General features: G+C 46.7%; 1 protein-coding gene across 2 annotated transcripts; it reads right to left on the bottom strand.

Annotated features, from left to right (window-relative positions):
• Positions 1-574: 574 nt before the first annotated feature.
• Positions 575-11,957, bottom strand: PPP1R14D (protein phosphatase 1 regulatory inhibitor subunit 14D). 2 transcript variants are annotated; one of them, XM_070584203.1, is made up of 4 exons: positions 11,565-11,957; positions 1,317-1,400; positions 1,084-1,116; positions 575-895 (listed from the first exon to the last, which is right to left on the bottom strand). In XM_070584203.1, exons 1-4 carry the CDS (start codon positions 11,817-11,819, stop codon positions 830-832), a joined length of 438 nt encoding a protein of 145 aa, XP_070440304.1. In that variant the 5' UTR covers positions 11,820-11,957; the 3' UTR covers positions 575-829. The 2 variants fall into 2 exon arrangements, with proteins under 2 accessions (XP_070440304.1, XP_070440314.1); XM_070584213.1 differs by lacking the exon at positions 1,084-1,116.
• Between the last annotated feature and the right edge of the window lie 5,638 nt (positions 11,958-17,595).

Raw genomic sequence — 17,595 nt, 5'->3', positions numbered from 1 at the left:
TTTGAGCCTTACTCCCAAAAGACACCACCTCCCAGGGCTCCTGTCCCAACCTCCCTGCCATTCAGACTCAGTGCCTGTTTCAAGCAACTCCCTCCTGGCCTCTCAGCCTGGACCCTTTATACCCCTCTGCTTAGCCCCTGCTTTATCTCTTCCTGCCTCTGGCTGGAGCCAGCTCAACAAAGCGTCCTCAAAGCCTGCCGCATCATTTAGGGAGGAAGGAGAGTTCAGCCTTCCCTGATGCCCCCAGACCCAGCTAGGTTTTTCCTGTTACCTCTCCTCTGGGATTCAGAACTATTCTGCCGCTTGGGCTCCTATTATTGGTGATGCCAGGACGCTGTGTGTCTTAACCAGGTGCCCGCTGGTTGGCCTCTGGGCCTTGGTAGATTGTGATCTCTCTGAAGCAGAACTGTGGCTTTCATCTTTGAATTCTCAAGGTCTGTTTGGATGGATGGGTGGGTGGATGGATGGATGAGGTGTGCAGATAGAGCCTAGTGACTCAGGCTGCTGGCCTTCTGGTATATCACTTCACCCTCTCCCTCCCCCGTCCCTCAGCACAGATATGCTCCACACTCCATTCAGCTGGGGCTTCTAAAGGTTTTATCCACTTAGCCGCCAAGGAAAGCACGGGGCAACAGCCACGACTGGCTCCCAGAAAGACCAGCTGACAGGAACTAGCTGTGACTGCACAAACACCAGGGGTGTCCAAATGTCCCTCATCCTCCACGTTCCTTGTCTGTGTCTCAAGGAGTCATTTCCCTTGCAGCCCGGGATCCAGAGGTTCAGGGCAGGCCCGGCAGTGCTGAGGCTGCTGAAGGTAGTCTCACAAGGCTTATTTCTGAGGCCGACTGAGTCTACGGAGTTTCTTGAGTTCACCAAGCAGCTCAGAGATAAACGGCTGAGAGAGAAACAGGGATGAGATCAAGGCATGGGGTCATACCCATCTGCCACACTGCCCTCCCTAATCCCCCCTGACCCCATTTCCCCAGAGCCGGGAAGGAGAAGGACCCAGGGCCAAGCTTTCCTTTCCTCAGCTGCCTCCCCACTGGGCCTCTTCTTACCCCCAGATCAGCAGAGCATCCTTACCTCTGTGGGGCGGGGACAGTTTTGGAGAATGGCCTGGGTAGAAGAAAAAGAAGTGGGTCCCAAGCCACAGCACTTTCCCGCAAGCCCCACTCAGTCTCCCAGGAATTCTCTCCTCTGAATTGGTTCTCCCCACTCCACCCAAAGAAGCAGAGCCTGGGTTCCTGGGTTCCCTAGTCCAAGCCCAGCTTCCATCCCCTGACCCCCGGGGCTTGGGCCCAGCCCCGCCATTCTACCTCCAACTGAGTCTTCTGTTCTTCTGTGGATAGTTCCATGAGAGCCTCCAGGTCAATCTCAGGCTCTGAAGGAGTTGGTTGATCCTGTTTAGGAATCACATGGGGCTCAGAGGGGCCTGGCCAGCTGGAGCGGGAGTGATGTTTACCGTCAGGGGCTCACCCTCCTCCCACCCTATTTCCCATGTTCAGTCCTTCTCCTCACCTTACTCAAACCACCCACTCATTCTTCCATTCAACAGTTACTGAAGACCTACTATGTTCCACCTGAAACAATGCTAGGGCTCTTTATAAAGAGTATCTGTTCATTCTTCCTGGAAACAGAACAAAGAATCCTAAAATTCATATGGGGCAACAAAAGACCCTGAATAGCTAAAGCAATCCTGAGAAAAAAGAACACAGCTGGAGGTATCACAATCCCTGACTTCAAAACATACTACAAAGCTACAATAATCAAAACAGCATGGTACAGGCACAAAAACAGACACACACATCAATGGAAGTGAACTGAGAGCTCAGAAATAAAACCACACAGCTAATCTTCCACAAAGGAGCTAAGAACATACAACGGAGAAAGGAGAGTCTCTTCAATAATTGGTGTTGGGAAAACTGGACAGCCACATACAAGAGAATGAAAGTAGACGACTACCTTTCACCATACACAAAAATTAACTCAAAATGGATCAAAGACTTGAAGGTAAGACCTGAAACCATAAAACTCCTAGGAAAAAATATAGGCAGTACACTCTTTGACGTCAGTCTCAGAAGCATCTTTTTGAATACCATGTCTACTCAGACATGGGAAACAAAGGAAAAAATAAGTGGGACTTCATACGACTAAAGAGCTTCTGCAAGGCAAATAAAACCAGAATCAAAACAAAAAGACAACCCACCAACTGGGAGAAAATATTTGCAAATCATATATCCAACAGGGGGTTAATCTCCATAATATATTAAAGAATTCACCCAACTGAATGACAAAAAACAACCCAATCAAACAATGGGCAGAGGATATGAACAGACATTTTTCCAAAGAAGATATACAGATGGCCAATAAACACATGAAAAGATGCTCATTATCACTAACTATCAGGGAAATGCAAATCCAAACTACACTAAGATATCACCTTACACCCGTTAGAATGGCTATAATCACAAAGACAAAAAATAGCAAATATTGGAGAGGATGTAGAGAAAAGGGAATTCTCATACACTGCTGGTCAAATACAGGGCCGGCCCGGTGGTACAGCAGTTAAGTTCGCACATTCCGCTTCGGCGGCCCAGGGTTCGCCGGTTCAGATCCTGGGTATGGACATGGCACCACTTGGCACACCATGCTGTGGCAGGCGTCCCACATATAAAGTAGAGGAAGATGGGCACGGATGTTAGTTCAGGGCCAGTCTTCCTCAGCAAAAAGAGGAGGATTGGCAGCAGATGTTAGCTCAGGGCTAATCTTCCTCAAAAAAAAAGTCAGATATAGAGGTATCATCTGACCCAGCAATTCCACTCCTGGGTCTATTCCCAAGAGAAATGACAACATATCCACACAAAAATTTGCACATGAATGTCCATAGCGGCATTATTCATAGGAATCAAAAAGCGAAAACAACCCAAATGTTCATTGACTGATGGATAAATAAAATATGATATAACCATACAATATCATTCAGCAATATATAGGAAGAAAGCACTGATTCGTGCTACAACATGAATGATTTTATTTTTCCTTTTTCTTCCCAAAGGCCCACAGTACATAGTTGTATATTTTTATTTGTGGATCCTTCTCATTGTGGCATGTGGGATGTGGCATGTACACTTTAAATGGGTGAATTGTATGGTATGTGAATCATATCTCAATAAAGCTGCCTTTAAAAGTTATTACAGTCATTGAAAAAAACCTAAACAATACAGAGTTGATAAAATTAAAAATGAAAGAAGCTCAAGAGAATGAGAAGACAAACCACAAACTGGGAGAAAATATTTGCAAAAGATATATCTGATAAAGGACTGTTATCCAAAATACACAAAGAACTCTTGAAACTCAACAAGATAAGAAGTGAACAACCCAATTTAAAAACGGGCAAAAGATTCGAACAGATGCCTTACTGAAGAAGATGTGCGGATGGCAAAGAGTATATGAGAAGATGCTCAACCACATATCTCATTAAAACACTGCAAATTAAAACAATAGTGAGATACCACTACATACCTATTAAAATGGCAAAAAATCCAAAATACTGACAAAACCAAATGCTAATGAGGATGTAGAGCAACAGGAACTCTCATTTATTCCTGGTGGGATGCAAAATGTACAGCCACTTTGGAAGACAGTTTGTCAGTTTCTTACAAAACTAAACATACTCTTACCACACGATCCAGCAATTGGTATTTACCCAAATGAGCTGAAAACAGGTTCACACAAAAATGTGCACATGGATGTTTATAGCAGCCTTATTTATAATTGCCAAAACTTGGACGCAACCAAGATGTCCTTCAGCAGGTGCGTGGATAAATAAACTATGGTACATCCAGACAATGGAATATTATCCTGTGCTAAAACAAAACAAGCTATCAAATCACGAAAAGACATGGAGGAAGCTTAAATGTATATTACTAAGTGAACAAAACCAATCTGAAAAGTCTACATACTGTATAATTCTAACTATGTGACATTCTGGGAAAGGCAAAACTATGAAGATAGTAAAAAAGATCAGTGGTTGCCGTGGGTTGGAGGGAGGGCGGGATGAATAGGTGGCGCACAGAGGGTTCCAGGGCAGTGCAACTACTCTGTATGACACTGCTGGTGGATACACATCATTATACATTTGCCAAAACCCATAGAATGTGTAACACCAAGAGTGAATCCTAATATAAACTATGGACTGTTGGTGATTATGATGTGTCAATAAGTTCATCGATTGTTAACAAACGTACTGCTCCAGTGGGTGACGTTTATAGGAGGGGAGGCAGTGCGTGTGTGGGGGCTGGGGGAATATGGCAACTCTCTGTAGTTTCTGCTCAATTTTTCTGTTAACCGAAAACTGCTCTAAAAAATAAAGTCTACTTTAAAAAAAGATGTAAACTCAAGGGCCAAGATCTAATAAACTTAATTTTTTACTGCTTCATCAAGGACTTTCTCAAGAGAAAGTGGCATGGTGGTGAAGAGCACGATTACTAGTACGGGTTGGTGCCACTTTCTTTTTTTTTCTTTTTAAAGATTACACCTGAGCTAACAACTCTTGCCAATCTTTTTTTTTTTTTCCCCCAAATCCCCCCAGTACATAGTTGTATATTTTAGTTGTGGGTCCTACTAGTTGTGGCATGTGGGACGCCGCCTCAGCGTGGCCTGATGAGCAGTGCCATGTCTGCTTCCAGGATCTGAACCAGCGAAACCCTGGACCGCCCACAGCAGAGTGCATGAACTTAATCACTCGGCCATAGGGCCAGCCCCAGTGCCACTTTCTTGATTCGTGCTAAGGGCCACCATTGCTTTTGCATCATCAGTGCAAATGTCAACATAATGAAAAAGGAAAACAATATCTTAGTATTATTGTGAAAATAATCATGGACCTCCCGAAAGGGTCTTAGGAACCCTGAGGGTCACCAGAACACACTTCAAGAACTGCTGTCTTATCCATTTTTCTATTGGTTTGTTCGGTGTTTTCTTATTGATTTAAGAATCTTTTTTTTTTTTTTTATAATTCAGATAAGCCCTAGTATTCCACATATGATGGAAATAGCCTTTGTGTTTGGGGGAGGGGCTGGAGCAATAGATGTTTGTGTTGGGGTTTTGCTGCTGCTTCTTTTTTTTAATGCTTAGCAATTACCCATACTGACTTGGATAAATATTTGATATTCGCCTTTGTATTTTCCTAGATGTTTGATGATTTCACCTTTTCCATTCGATTATTTAATCCTTTGGCATCTATTCAACAACTGTGTCAAGTGGCTGCTAGTAACCCATCACTGTGAACTTGGGAACTTGAGTGAACAAAACAAAATCTAGCCCTCGAAGAGCCTACACGTTAGGGGCAGTTGAGGAGACGTAATAAAAACAGATGTACTAAGTAATTAATTTGTATAATTTGTTTAAAGGTAAGTACTATTTGGGGAACTTTTTGGATGATGAAAATGTCCCGTATCTTGATTGGCATAGCGGTTACATACAGCAAAGTGCAGCCAAACGTACACCTCCAACAGGCAGATCTTATTCTCTGTCAATCATACTTCGATAAAGTTGATTTTTAAGGAAAAGAAAGAAAAAGAAGGCTCATCTACCCCCTCACTCCTTTCACTGCCAACAGGTAACCACGGTTAACAGTTTCGGTCCCTCCATACCTTTTTTAAAAGTTAACGGTTCTAGAGTTCTGAGTCAGCCTTTTCACCCCACACTCTAGACCTTCCCTTTGCTGCCTTGGTTTCTACCTCGCCTGATTCAGCATTCATTCAGTTAATGCCTGTTTATCAAGTGCACGCCATGTACCAAGCACTGTGATGAGAGCTGGGGCCATAACAGCAAGACGGACACACACGATCCTGCCCTTGAAAAGCTCAGTCTCCTGAGGGACACAGACTAGTGAGGGCTATAGACACAGTTACAATTCAGGGCAATAAGCACTCTGATGAGATACTAAGATACTATGGGGGCACATGGAAGGGGGACCTAACCAAGCCTGGGGTTTAGAAGGCTTCCTGGAAGAAGTGACCTCTAATCTGAGACCTGAAGACTGAGTAAGAATTAACCAGATATTTATGCTTCTGGTCATGATGGAGTAACAGGGACCAGATTTATTCTCCCAAGATAAATAACTAGAAAACTAGACAAAAATATATGAACAACATCTTCAGACATTAGACAACAGGTAGCTCAGGACTATCTGCGAAAGAAAGGAAACAAAAGAAGTAAACTCTACAATTGCCTTGGGTTTCTTCCTGGAGGCAATTTCCAGACCTCAGGGCAGAGAGGAAGGTCCCAAGCAGAGCACAGTGGTCTTGCTAAATTGATGTGACAGAGATCAGAGTTCAGGGTTGAGGTGGCTAGAAGTTGTTGGACAAAGTTCTGGACAGGAGGGAGTTATGAAAAAAAGAGGCCTCCAGAAATCTGTATAAGGGTTCTCTTGAGTCTTTGCTAAATGCAAGATTCACACTCATAGGGTGAAACTTCACAAGGCCAATGAGGCACTGAGGGCACAGAGGTGAACAGTTCCTAGACCTCACACAAGACTGGGGACAAATCAAGTTGCACACAAGCAGAGTGGACAGACATTGCTGACCATGCAGGAATTCAGGAGAGACCTCAGAAGGGCCACACTTTAGTAGGAGGGGTCAATTATTCTTTAGATTAAAAGCCACTCTAGACTCACCTTAACGGAACTTAAAAACAAGGCTCACAAGGATCAAACTGAACCACAAGTAACTCAACTGCCTACCACAACAAAGCTCAACCCTCTTAAAAGGAAGAAAAAAAAAAATTCAGCTACCCAACAACATAAAATTCACTATGTCTAGTATCCAATAAAAAATCACTAGTCATGCCACGAAGCAGGAAATGTGACCTATAACCAAGGAGAAAAGTCAATTAGGGGCTGGCCCCGTGGCCAAGTGGTTAAGTTTGTGTGCTCTGCTTCGGTGGCCCAGGGTTTCTCTGGTTCGAATCCTGGGCGCGGACGTGGCACCGCTCGTCAGGCCATCCTGAGGCAGCGTCCCACATGCCACAACTAGAAGGACCCACAACTAAAAGAAAATACACAACTATGTATCGCGGGGCTTTGGGGAGAAAAAGGAAAAATAAAATCTTTTAAAAAAAAAGTCAATTAGTAGAAGCAGACCCAGAAGTGACAGAGATGATGGACTTAGAAGATGAGGAAAACACAAATATAATAATGAAAGAAATGGAAGATATGAGAAAGAACCAAATGGAGCATCTAGAGATGAAAAGTACAGTATTTTAAATGAGAAATTTGCTGCATGGAATTAACAGTATATTTGATGCTGCAGGAAAAAAGGTCAGTTGAACTTGAAGATAGAGCAAAAGAAACTAGACAAAATGAAGCCTAGAGAGAAAAAAACCTGGGGGGAAAATATAAGAGAACAGCACAGAGCCTTGGTGACCTGTGGGACCATATTAAGGGGTCTAACAGATCACTAATTGGAATCCTAGAAGGTGGAGGGTGTAGGCAAACAATAAAGATGCATTCTGGGGGCCGGCCCTGTGGCCAAGTGGCTAAGTTAGCGCACTCCACTTAGGTGGCCCGGAGTGTCGCCGGTTCAGATCCCAGGCACAGACATGATACCTCTCGTCAGGCCATGCTGTGGCGGCGTCCCACGTAGCACAACCAGAGACACTCACAACTAGAATATACAGCTATGTACTGGGAGGCTTTGGGGAGAAGAAAGAAAGAAAAAAAAACCCCCACAAACTGGCCACAGATGTTAGCTCAGGTGCCAATCTTAAAAAAAAAAAAAAAAGATCCATTCTAATGATTAGGATTTCTCCTCTAAAAAGCATCAGTCCTGCCCCCAAAGCCTTTGTATATTTCTTATGATATTAACTATACACCTATTGGATGTAAAGTACGTAAATTACTGAGAGTCATTTTGCCCCTGTAGCCTAGAGTTGAGAATATGGGTTCATATCATAATCCAAATATTCTTTCCCTCAAGTATTTTTTGAATTCTCAGAAAATGAGGGGATATATCCAACAACTCCTACTGAGATGAACAAGTGTGGTAAACTTGTAACTCTGTATTACATGTGGTAGTTTCCTGCCAAGTGCTGCCTGATGTTACCCCCTTTCTCACCTCCACTCCATACTCAGGCCCCTTACTCCTGATCCCTACGCCATGGGGACCAGCAATGGAGTAAGGCTCAGAGACAAGCTAACAAATCTTTGTTTCACATATTTATTGACAATATTTTTTTAAAGTTGGAAGTTTAATAGATTGTTTCTTACAGTGTCACCACATCAGAAGTGTTGCATCAGGGCTGGCCCCGTGGTCGAGCGGTTAAGTTCACACACTCTGCTGCTGGCGGCCCAGGGTTTCACTGGTTCAAATCCTGGGCACGGACGTGGCACTGCTCATCAGGTCATGCTGAGGCAGCGTCCCACATGCCACAACTAGAAGGACCCACAACTAAAATATACAACTATGTTCTGGAGGGCTTGGGGGAGAAAAAAGGAAAAAATAAAATCTTTAAAAAATATATATATTAAAAAAAAGGGGCCGGCCTGGTGGTGCAGCGGTTAAGTTCGCATGTTCTGCTTCTCGGTGGCCCAGGGTTCACCGGTTCGGATCCCGGGTGTGGACATGGCACTGCTTGGCATGCCATGCTGTGGTAGGTGTCCCACATGTAAAGTGGAGGAAGATGGGCATGGATGCTAGCTCAGGGCCAGTCTTCCTCAGCAAAAAGAGGAGGATTGGCAGTAGTTAGCTCAGGGCTAATCTTCCTCAAAAAAAAAAAAGTGTTGCATCAAAACACCAGCTGCCACCAGGAAAAGATAGTATTATGGAAGCTATAGAAAAGCAATGTTTAAAAATTCTGGGGTCGGGGCTGGCCCCTGTGGCCTAGTGGTTAAGTTCGCGCACTCCGCTGCAGGCGGCCCAGTGTTTCGTTCGTTCGAATCCTGGGCGCGGACATGGCACTGCTCGTCAAACCACGCTGAGGCGGCGTCCCACATGCCACAACTAGAAGGACCCACAACCAAGAATATACCACTATGTACTGGGGGGCTTTGGGGAGAAAAAGGAAAAAATAAAATCTTAAAAAAAAAAAAAAACTCTGGGGTGGTCACAGTGTCCCCTGCTGATGTGCACATTAGATTAAGCCGCAAGGCAGTGACCCTGGCAAGAGCTCTCCACAGAGTGGTGGGAACAGAAGCCAGATTTCAGTGGTGTGAACGGTGTTAGGAAGGGAAAAGGTAAGTGAGGATGGACAAACCCTCCAAGGAGTCTTCTTGTAAAGGAGACGTGAAATAGGGGATGAGAACTGGAAGGCGGCAGGCCATTGAGCAAGAGACTCCTTAAAATAGGAGAAACTCAGGAGGGTTGAAGTCCCTTCTTAGAAGCCAAATCCACACTCCACCTCTGGACAATGGGAGCTCCAGGGCCTCAGGTCTGTTTGTTGTGATGAACCCGAATTTGGTTCCTCTGAAGACCCCAAAGCATGCTGCACATCCAGTGAGAAGAAGTGGGCCCCTCCAATAAAGGAAGGTGAGTGCCATTAAACTAAACTAAATATGTGGCAATGCATCCCTTGAACGACTCCCAGGGTGCTATGGAAGGTGGGCATGTGGAGGAGAGCCCTGGTGGGCGGGGAGGGGCTCTGTGAAGGTAGAACTAGGGCAGGGTAAGCCTGGAGACTGCGTTGCCTCAATCTCTGCCCAAAACGGCCAGCCACCTGGGGCTTCCCCAGCCACTTGGCTGCTTCCTGCTGGAAAGAGCAGAGAGTGGGAGAAGAACTGCCACGTGGCCCCTTTGGACAATTGCCATGGCAACTCTAGACCGGGTATTTGATTTTGGCCATTGCCTGGGAGCAGTCCTCCCACATGTGCTGTTTTCCAATAGTATAAGCTCATTATTGTACAGCTTTCCCCCGCCTTGATCTCGCAAAACAAGTTTCTTTAGCTAGTGTCTTTCCCCTCTGCCTGGAAGAATTTACCCTGAGGTGTCTGAAACATGAAACTTTTCATGCAAGTGCACAACACTCTGAAATTGAAACTGAATCAGAAAGAGAAGGTGCTGGCAGTAGTGAAGGGCAGTGGAGGTGCCCTGTAAGGTCAGAGCAGATACAGGCCAAGAAAGCTCTCCTCTCCTGATCCAGCTCCAGGGCATCTCCCCACCCTCCTCGAATGGGCCCAGGATGCCGCAGGGGACATGCACCAAATTGACACATGACCCAGTGAGCTTCACAAGACAGCCCAGGCCACATGCATCACTCTTCCCCGCCCCCAACCACAGGGCAGCTGACACAGCCCTTGCCTGGAAGAATCTCAGGCCCTCGCTGCCCCAAAAAGAAAAGAGAGGACCTGAGTTGAGAAGGAGGAGAAACAAGGACCATGGTATGTGGACAAGGAGGACTCCTGGTCTCTGGCTTGGTACAGTGATTCTCAGCTGGCCACACGCTAGAATCAACTGCGGAGCTTATAAAAAAGACCAGCGCCTGGGCCCTATCCTAGTAGATATAAAGTCAGCGGAGGTGCAGCCGGGGCATCGGGTTTTTCTGAAGTACTTCGGGGGTGGAGAACCGCTAGCTGCTCCAACAAGTGCTCAGGCTCTGCCAGCACAGCCCCAGCTCCTAGTTATGTGACCTTGGGCTAGTTCCTCCACATCTCTAAGGCTCCACTTCCTCCATGGTAAAGCAGTACCTACCTAATGGAGTTGTGGGATGGGCTGAATGAGATAGTGCGTGTCCAGAGCTGGGCACTGGGCCTAGCACAGAGTTAAGTGCTCAAAATGTAATTCTTGTTGAAGCAACAGTTGTTACTATCTAGGACCCCAACTTGGAGGTATCGAAGTAAGAAAATGCCACTTTCCGTGACAAGGGGCCAAGACCCATCCTTTTCCCAGGTTAGGGTTGAGGGGGGGTCAGTCAGGGCTGGGGCCAAGGCTGGGTCAGGCGCTGGTGTTAGCCTCACTGTTGGTTACTCTGATGTTCTCTTGGGCTCTGTCCATTCTGAGATGATGGAAATGTTCTACAGCTGTCCTGACAATATGGTAGCCACTAGCCACATGGGGCTGCGGGGCGCTTGAAATGTGTCTAGTGTGACTGAGGAACTGGACTTTCAGTTTTATTTGATTTTTATTAATTTAAATAGCTACACACCGCTAATAGCTACAGTCGTGGACACTGCAGCTCTCGACCGCATGTGTGCTGAGGATGAGAGTAAATAAAGATATAAAACGAAGAAAAATAGCCCTTCTACTGTCTCATTTGAGCATCAAAAAGTCCTACGAAGGAGATATGACAGGCACCGACAGCCCCGTTTTATAGATTAGGAAACTAAGTCTCAGGGATGTTGAAAGACCTGCCCCAGATTAGGAACAGTTAGAGGCAGAGCCTAGACCAGAGGGAGGCAGATTTCTGGGCTGCAAAGCCATGCCTCACCTGTTGGGAAAAGCTTTCTGTGGGAGCATCTCACATCAGCCCTCCAGCAACTCCTGAGGTCTCCAGGCAGGCTTTCTCCCAGCCATCTGCCCGGGCCCCAGGCACCATGTTGTCACCCCCCGACCCCCACCCCTGGTGCTACCCACCTGGAAGAGTTCCTGAACCTGTGCATCCACCCACTGCTCCATCTCCAGCCAGCGCTGGAGTTGCCCCCGGTCGTACTTCACCGTCAGCCGGCTGGGTCTCCGGGACCTGGGCACTTTGGAGAGGTCGGTGTGGGACTTTGACTCTGAGTCTGTGGATGACGTCCTCCTCCTCCCAGAAGCCCACTGGACCTTCTTACTTGAGTTCTCCCTGTCTGGGTTGGGAGATGTGCAGGAAGTGGGGCTTGAAGACAGCATGGAAGGATCGGCCTGGGCAAGGAGCCGGGAAAAACTGCCAGTCAGAGCAAGGGTGCCAGGGAAGTGAGGAGACGGAGAACAGAGGGAGAGGCCAGCAGAGAAGAAAGGAAGGCGGGAGGGAGGGAGGCCCAAGGCTCCAGGAAGGGCCGGGGTCAAAGATCAACAGGCCTTTGTCTGGTGCTGGGAATGCCAGTCTCCTGGCTCCCTGCTGCCAGTTAGTGGCACTCCTGAGCAGTGCCCCAGCCTCCCTTCCTGCAGCCACTGGGGCCCAGAGTGATATAAACTGCAGTCGAACAAAGGTCAAGTGGGTGCCGTGCCTCGGGAGGAAGAAAGGGCCCTTGTATCCTGAGGGGTGTGGGGCTCTGACGGGCGCTCTATGGCCGGCTCTGGAACAAGACCTAAGTCACACTCACCTGAGAGCCTCAGCATCCCACCTTCCTGGGCCCTAAGCAGCAGCAGTCAGACGGATCCAGCAGGAGCAGAGTCCCTGGCCGGCAGGGGCTCCTGTTGGGAGTATGTTGCTGCTGGGGGCAGAGTCTCTCCAGGGATGGTTAGAGGAGGGGTTATCTCTGGCTCCCGTGGGGTCAGTACCCTCTTGTCGGGGGGTGTGTCTGAATGTGAGCTGCCTTTGGGAATATGTGAGGGCAGAGGGGCTCCTCTGTCAGCTGGCGCTGTGCACTCGTGGAGGAAATTTATCCAGCTCGTCTACCATGCCAGGCCCCCAGAAGCGACTGCTTAGGAAGCCATGTTTATCGTCACATGACCCTCCTCTCACTCAAGTGCTTCCTGACAAAGAGGAAACCTGCAGATCTAACTTACACCCAGGAGTCAGGACTAATACTTTTAGCCATACTCGCATTCTAAAGGAAGGGTATTTTTGCTTATTTAGTAGTCCTTTGTAACAAAAATTTCTAAACTTTTAAAAAAATTTACAGGAGAGCACTATAATTTTTTTTTAATGGACAGCTCAGAAAGACAAATGAAAAGCGAAAGTTTCTCTCCTCTCCCCATCTTCCCATCAACAGCTCGCTTTTAGTTCTCTGTAATCACGATTATCGCTTTATGTAATATCATAAATTTGTCCATTTTAGACAGTCTCTCTCATTCCCTCAATACGAAGGATGAGAAATTAACTCCCTCATCTCCTTTACTTTCCATGTTCCAATTTTTGTTTATATATTTCTTTTTAGGTCTTGTGGTGTCGCCTTTAAGATGCTGAGTTTCTGTTTCCAACGTATTGACATCAACCATGACACACGGACTCCTAAAAGAGAGCTTTAGACAAAGGCTGCTAGATGAGTCTTTAACGATGAAATTTTGGGGCCCTACGTACGTTATCAGGGTGGGGGAGGTGTTTGAGGGCTGGAGGCCGGGATGGTAGCCTGGAAAAGCCCAGGCTCTGCAGGAAGGCTGACAGATCTGAGTTCACACTCAGTTTTGTCCTGCCTTGGTTTTATAACCTTCAAGCTTTACAACTTCTTTGAGTCTGTTTTCTCCCCTGCAAAATGGGGTTTGGGGAGGATTAAATGAGATGATGTATGTAAACATTTAGCTGGGTGTCCAAAACACAGTCCCTTCTCAGTAGATATCCATCCTCTTCCTTTCTTCGCCTTCCCATTCTCCCTGACTTCCGGGGGGAGGGGGTCTGTCCCCCAAAGACTGGCCCTGGGATTTCTCTGCAGTGGCTTCCTTCTCAGCCCTCTTTGGAAGAGGGTGGAGATGAGCCAGAGTAGCGAGGCCTCTAAAACACAGCCAGTAGACTCAGCTCTTACTTCGAGCCTGTGATGGCAGGCATTATTATGATAGTCTCCTCCCTCTTCTGTTTCCTGTCTTTGGAAGGGTTTGGGAGCCCTTTCGGAAAAGGAACTAGTTCAGAAGAGTCACTGGGTTTTTTTCCACTCATTAACTCATTCATTAACAAAGATTTTATGAGCTCCTCTAGCAGGCCAAGCATTATGCTCAATACTGGGGATTGGCGGTCCCTGCCTTCATGAGCTTACAGTCTAGTGTGAAAATAAACAAATATTTAGTCAACTAATCAAATAAATGTGAAATTACCACTATATTTCGTGATCTGAAGAAAAGGTAAGAGGTGCTACGAGAATGTCTAGTGAGGGTGTGACCTAGTAAATGGTAACATCTGAACTGAGTTCTGAAGGACGAGTAGGAGGCACAAGGCCAGCAGAAGTGGATCTAACAAAAGGTAGAGCATATGTAAAAGCCCTGTGGCAGGAGGGAGACAGCGAGTACAACGGACTAGGAACAGAGAGAGGAGGGAGAGAAAAGTGAGCCATGAGGCAGAAGGGATGGAGGTATACACACAAGGCCCTCTGAACCATGTTGAGGAGTTTTGCCTCCATCCTAAGACCACTGGGAATCACTGAAGAGTCTTAAGCAATGGTGGTTGCTCAGGCTGACATGTTCAGATTTAAATTTCCAAACATCCCCCTGGCTGTTGAATAGATCAGAGGGTGCAGAAGGCCTGGAAGAGACCAGCTGGGAGGCCACTGCTGCAGGGGTTGACCAGGGAGGCAGTGCTGTCAACATCGAGAAGTGGACAGACTGGAGAGCTAATCAGGGAGTAATATTTAATAGAACTTGGTGATAGATTAGGGGTACATAATATGCAAACTTCATGGATGCCTACACAGGGACACAGACAGGTTCATGCACAGAGCCTCTCTGATCCTGTTTCCTCATCTGTAAATGAGGGGTTGGTGAGATTCTGCATGAGCACGCAGCATGGCCTGGTGAAGCTCGATGGCACACAAATGAGTTATGTCCGTTATTTATAGTGTGAGGTTCCTTATTTACATTCTTCCATCTCAGCATTGACACACGTCTCAGTGGCCTAGGTGTGTCATGTGTCACCATTCCTCAATAAGTTTGCCCAAGATAAGGGAACTCAAGACCCAAGATAAGATAGGAAGAGAAAACCACCAGGACCACGAGGCTGCATCAGGGCAGGGAAACAAAGAGGATGCGGGCCTGGGCAGAGGCGAGGGTGTCTGCCCTGCTCTCCTGTCCTGGCCTGGGTCCAGTAGTGGGATAAATGGGCAGCAGGCACAACCCATCAGAACTAGGCTGTTCTTTTTCTGTTTGGTGAGGAAGATTGGCCCTGAGCTAACATCTGTGCCAATCTTCCTCTATTTTTTGTATGTGGGATGCCTCCACTGCATGGCTTGATGAGCAGTGTGTTGGTCTGCGCCTAGGATCCGAACCCGTGAACCCAGCTGAAGAAGCAGAGCACGTGAAATTAACCACTATGCCACCAGGCTGGCCCCAATTGTGAGTATTTTTGACATTAGGAGACTTCTTCAAAAATGCCCCTTTGAGGGCTGCAGCAGTATCTGAGAGGAACTGTCTCCTTTAAATAAAGATTGAACTAATGACAGTGACCTCACCTTGAAAAATATTGCATTACTTTCCCCAAAATTCATTATCAAAAATGCTCAGTTCTGTTCTATCAGTGGAATTAGTGGGCTCTTACTTAGACCATTAAAACTAAAAATTATTGGGGCCAGCCCCGTGGCCGAGCGGTTGAGTTTGTGCGCTCTGCTTTGGCAGCCCAGGGTTTCGCTGGTTCGAATCCTGGGCACGGACATGGCACCATTCATCAAGCCATGCTGAAGCAGCATCCCACATGCCACAACCAGAAGGACCCACAACTAAAAATACACAACTATGTACCAGGGGGCTTTGGGAGAAAAAGGAAAAATAAAATCTCATCTTAAAAAAAAACCCTAAAATTTATTGATTTACGATTATTAGATCATTAAAACTAAAATTTATTCTGTAATTATATTATCCTTCTGTTTCAGTTATCATTGCCACAATGTTTCAGTTATTATTGCCACATAACAAACCACCCGACATTAAAGCCTTAAAACAAACACAGTCATTTATTTGCTCACGATTCTGCAACTTGGGCAGACTTGGCAGATGCAGCTAGTTCCTGCTGGGGGGGACTCGACAGAGCTAAGGATGCAAGATGGCTTCACGCAGTGCCTCAGCTGCGGTGGCTGGGAGACAGCTGGACCCCTTTCTCTCCCTTCATAGTCTCGCATCCTCCAGGGTCTTGCTCTTTTCAGGTGGCCTGTCTTTCCTGCGAGGAGTCACATTTTTTTACATCACAACTGGTTCTATGAGGGAAAAATGGAAGCCACAAGGCTGAGATCTGGAAGTCATGCGGCACCACTCCTGCTTTGTCCTATTGGTTAAAGCAAGTGACAGTCAAAGGGAAGGGAAAGAAAGATACCACCTCTTGGTGGGAGGAGCAGGCTGCACATACAGGAAGGGGAGGTCTGGTCCACCATCTTCTGCAGAGAATCCACCACAGCTACCCATAGAAACCACCATATCACTGTCTGAGACAAGGCACTCAGTGTTCTTTTTCTTTCTTTTTCAGAATTTTATATAAATACACACATATATATATGTGTATATATATATTGTTTTTCTTTTTTTTGGCTGGGAAAGATTCACCCTGAGCTAACTTCTGTTGCCAGTCTTTCTCTCACTTTGTTTTCTCCTCAAAGCCTCAGTCCATAGTTGTATATTCTAGTTGTAAGTCTGTTTAGTTCTTCTATGTGAGCTGCTGCCACAGCACGGCTACTGACAGACAAGTGGTGTGGTTCTGTGCCCAGGAACTGAACCTAGGCTGCCAAAGGAGAGCGTGCTAAACTTTAACCACTGGGCCATTAGGGCTGGCTCAGTGTTCCTTTTCTTTTTTTTCTTTCTTTCTTTTTTCTTTTTGAGGAAGATTGGCCCTGAGCTAACATCTGTGCCAATATTCCTCTATTTTATGGGGGATGCCACCACAGCGTGGCTTGACGTGCAGTGCTAGGTCCGCGCCAGGATCGAACCTATGGACCCTGGGCCCCGGAAGTAGAGTGTGTGAACTTAACCATTAGGCCACCTGGCCAGCCCCTCAGTGTTCCTTTCCTAGTAGTAGTGTTAAGGACTGAATATTCTCACCAAACCACCCACTCCTCAGAGCAATGGTCAGTACCGGTGCTCTGGCAAATGGGAATGAAGGCTAGTGTAAACCCAGGCCTTCTCTCCCCAAATTCACAGAGAGAGGGTGAGCCACATGGTCTAACAAAAGAACAAACTCATCCAGACAGCTCTCCTTGGGCCTGCAATATAGAATTAGAAAACAATATCATCTGGAAACGCTTTGCAGGGAGGCAGGTCAGAATCACAGAAAGGGCCCAAGATTGGCAGTCAAGAGACCTGAGGGGCTGGCCCAGTGGCGCAGCGGTTAAGTTCACACATTCCACTTCTCAGCGGCCCAGGGTTCATCAGTTCAGATCCCGGGTGCTGACATGGCACTGCTTGGCACACCATGCTGTGGTAGGCGTCCCACATATAAAGTAGAGGAAGATGGGCACGGATGTCAGCTCAGGGCCAGCCTTCCTCAACAAAAAGAAGAGGATTGGCAGCAGTTAGCTCAGGGCTAATCTTCCTCAAAAAAAAAAAAAAAAGAAAAGAGAGAGACCTGAAATCTGGGCTGGCCTCTGCCACTAGCTCTGTGTCTCTGAACAAATCAAGAACAAATCTCAGCCTCACTAGGAAGAAGGGCTTTAACTAAGGCCCACGATAGCTCTGCCACTCTCTGCCTCTCCACATACTGAACTTTATGAGTCCATCCAGGTAACACTGCCAGAGGGGTTCTTGGGGGTCACTAGGGTCTGAACAGGTGAAGGGCAGATGAAGGCAGGACTGGAGGAGGGAACCTTGTGCAGGGTGGCTTGTGCAGGGTGGCTGGGAGTCT

The sequence above is a fragment of the Equus przewalskii genome, chromosome 1 (genome assembly GCF_037783145.1).
Source record: "Equus przewalskii isolate Varuska chromosome 1, EquPr2, whole genome shotgun sequence".
NCBI lineage: Eukaryota > Metazoa > Chordata > Mammalia > Perissodactyla > Equidae > Equus > Equus przewalskii.
Note: the sequence above shows the minus strand (reverse complement) of the source record. Positions and strands in the feature narration are given on the sequence as shown.

What these genes read in the sequence shown, in the direction of transcription:
- PPP1R14D (XM_070584203.1), bottom strand. Translation starts at nt 11,819, where the DNA reads ATGCTGTCTTCAAGCCCCACTTCCTGCACATCTCCCAACCCAGACAGG. An exon ending in AGGTTCAGGAACTCTTCCAG is followed by an intron (nt 1,401 to 11,564) that starts GTGGGTAGCACC and finishes ATTCCTAAACAG; the next exon opens with GATCAACCAACTCCTTCAGA. An exon ending in AACAGAAGACTCAGTTGGAG is followed by an intron (nt 1,117 to 1,316) that starts GTAGAATGGCGG and finishes TCTTCTACCCAG; the next exon opens with GCCATTCTCCAAAACTGTCC.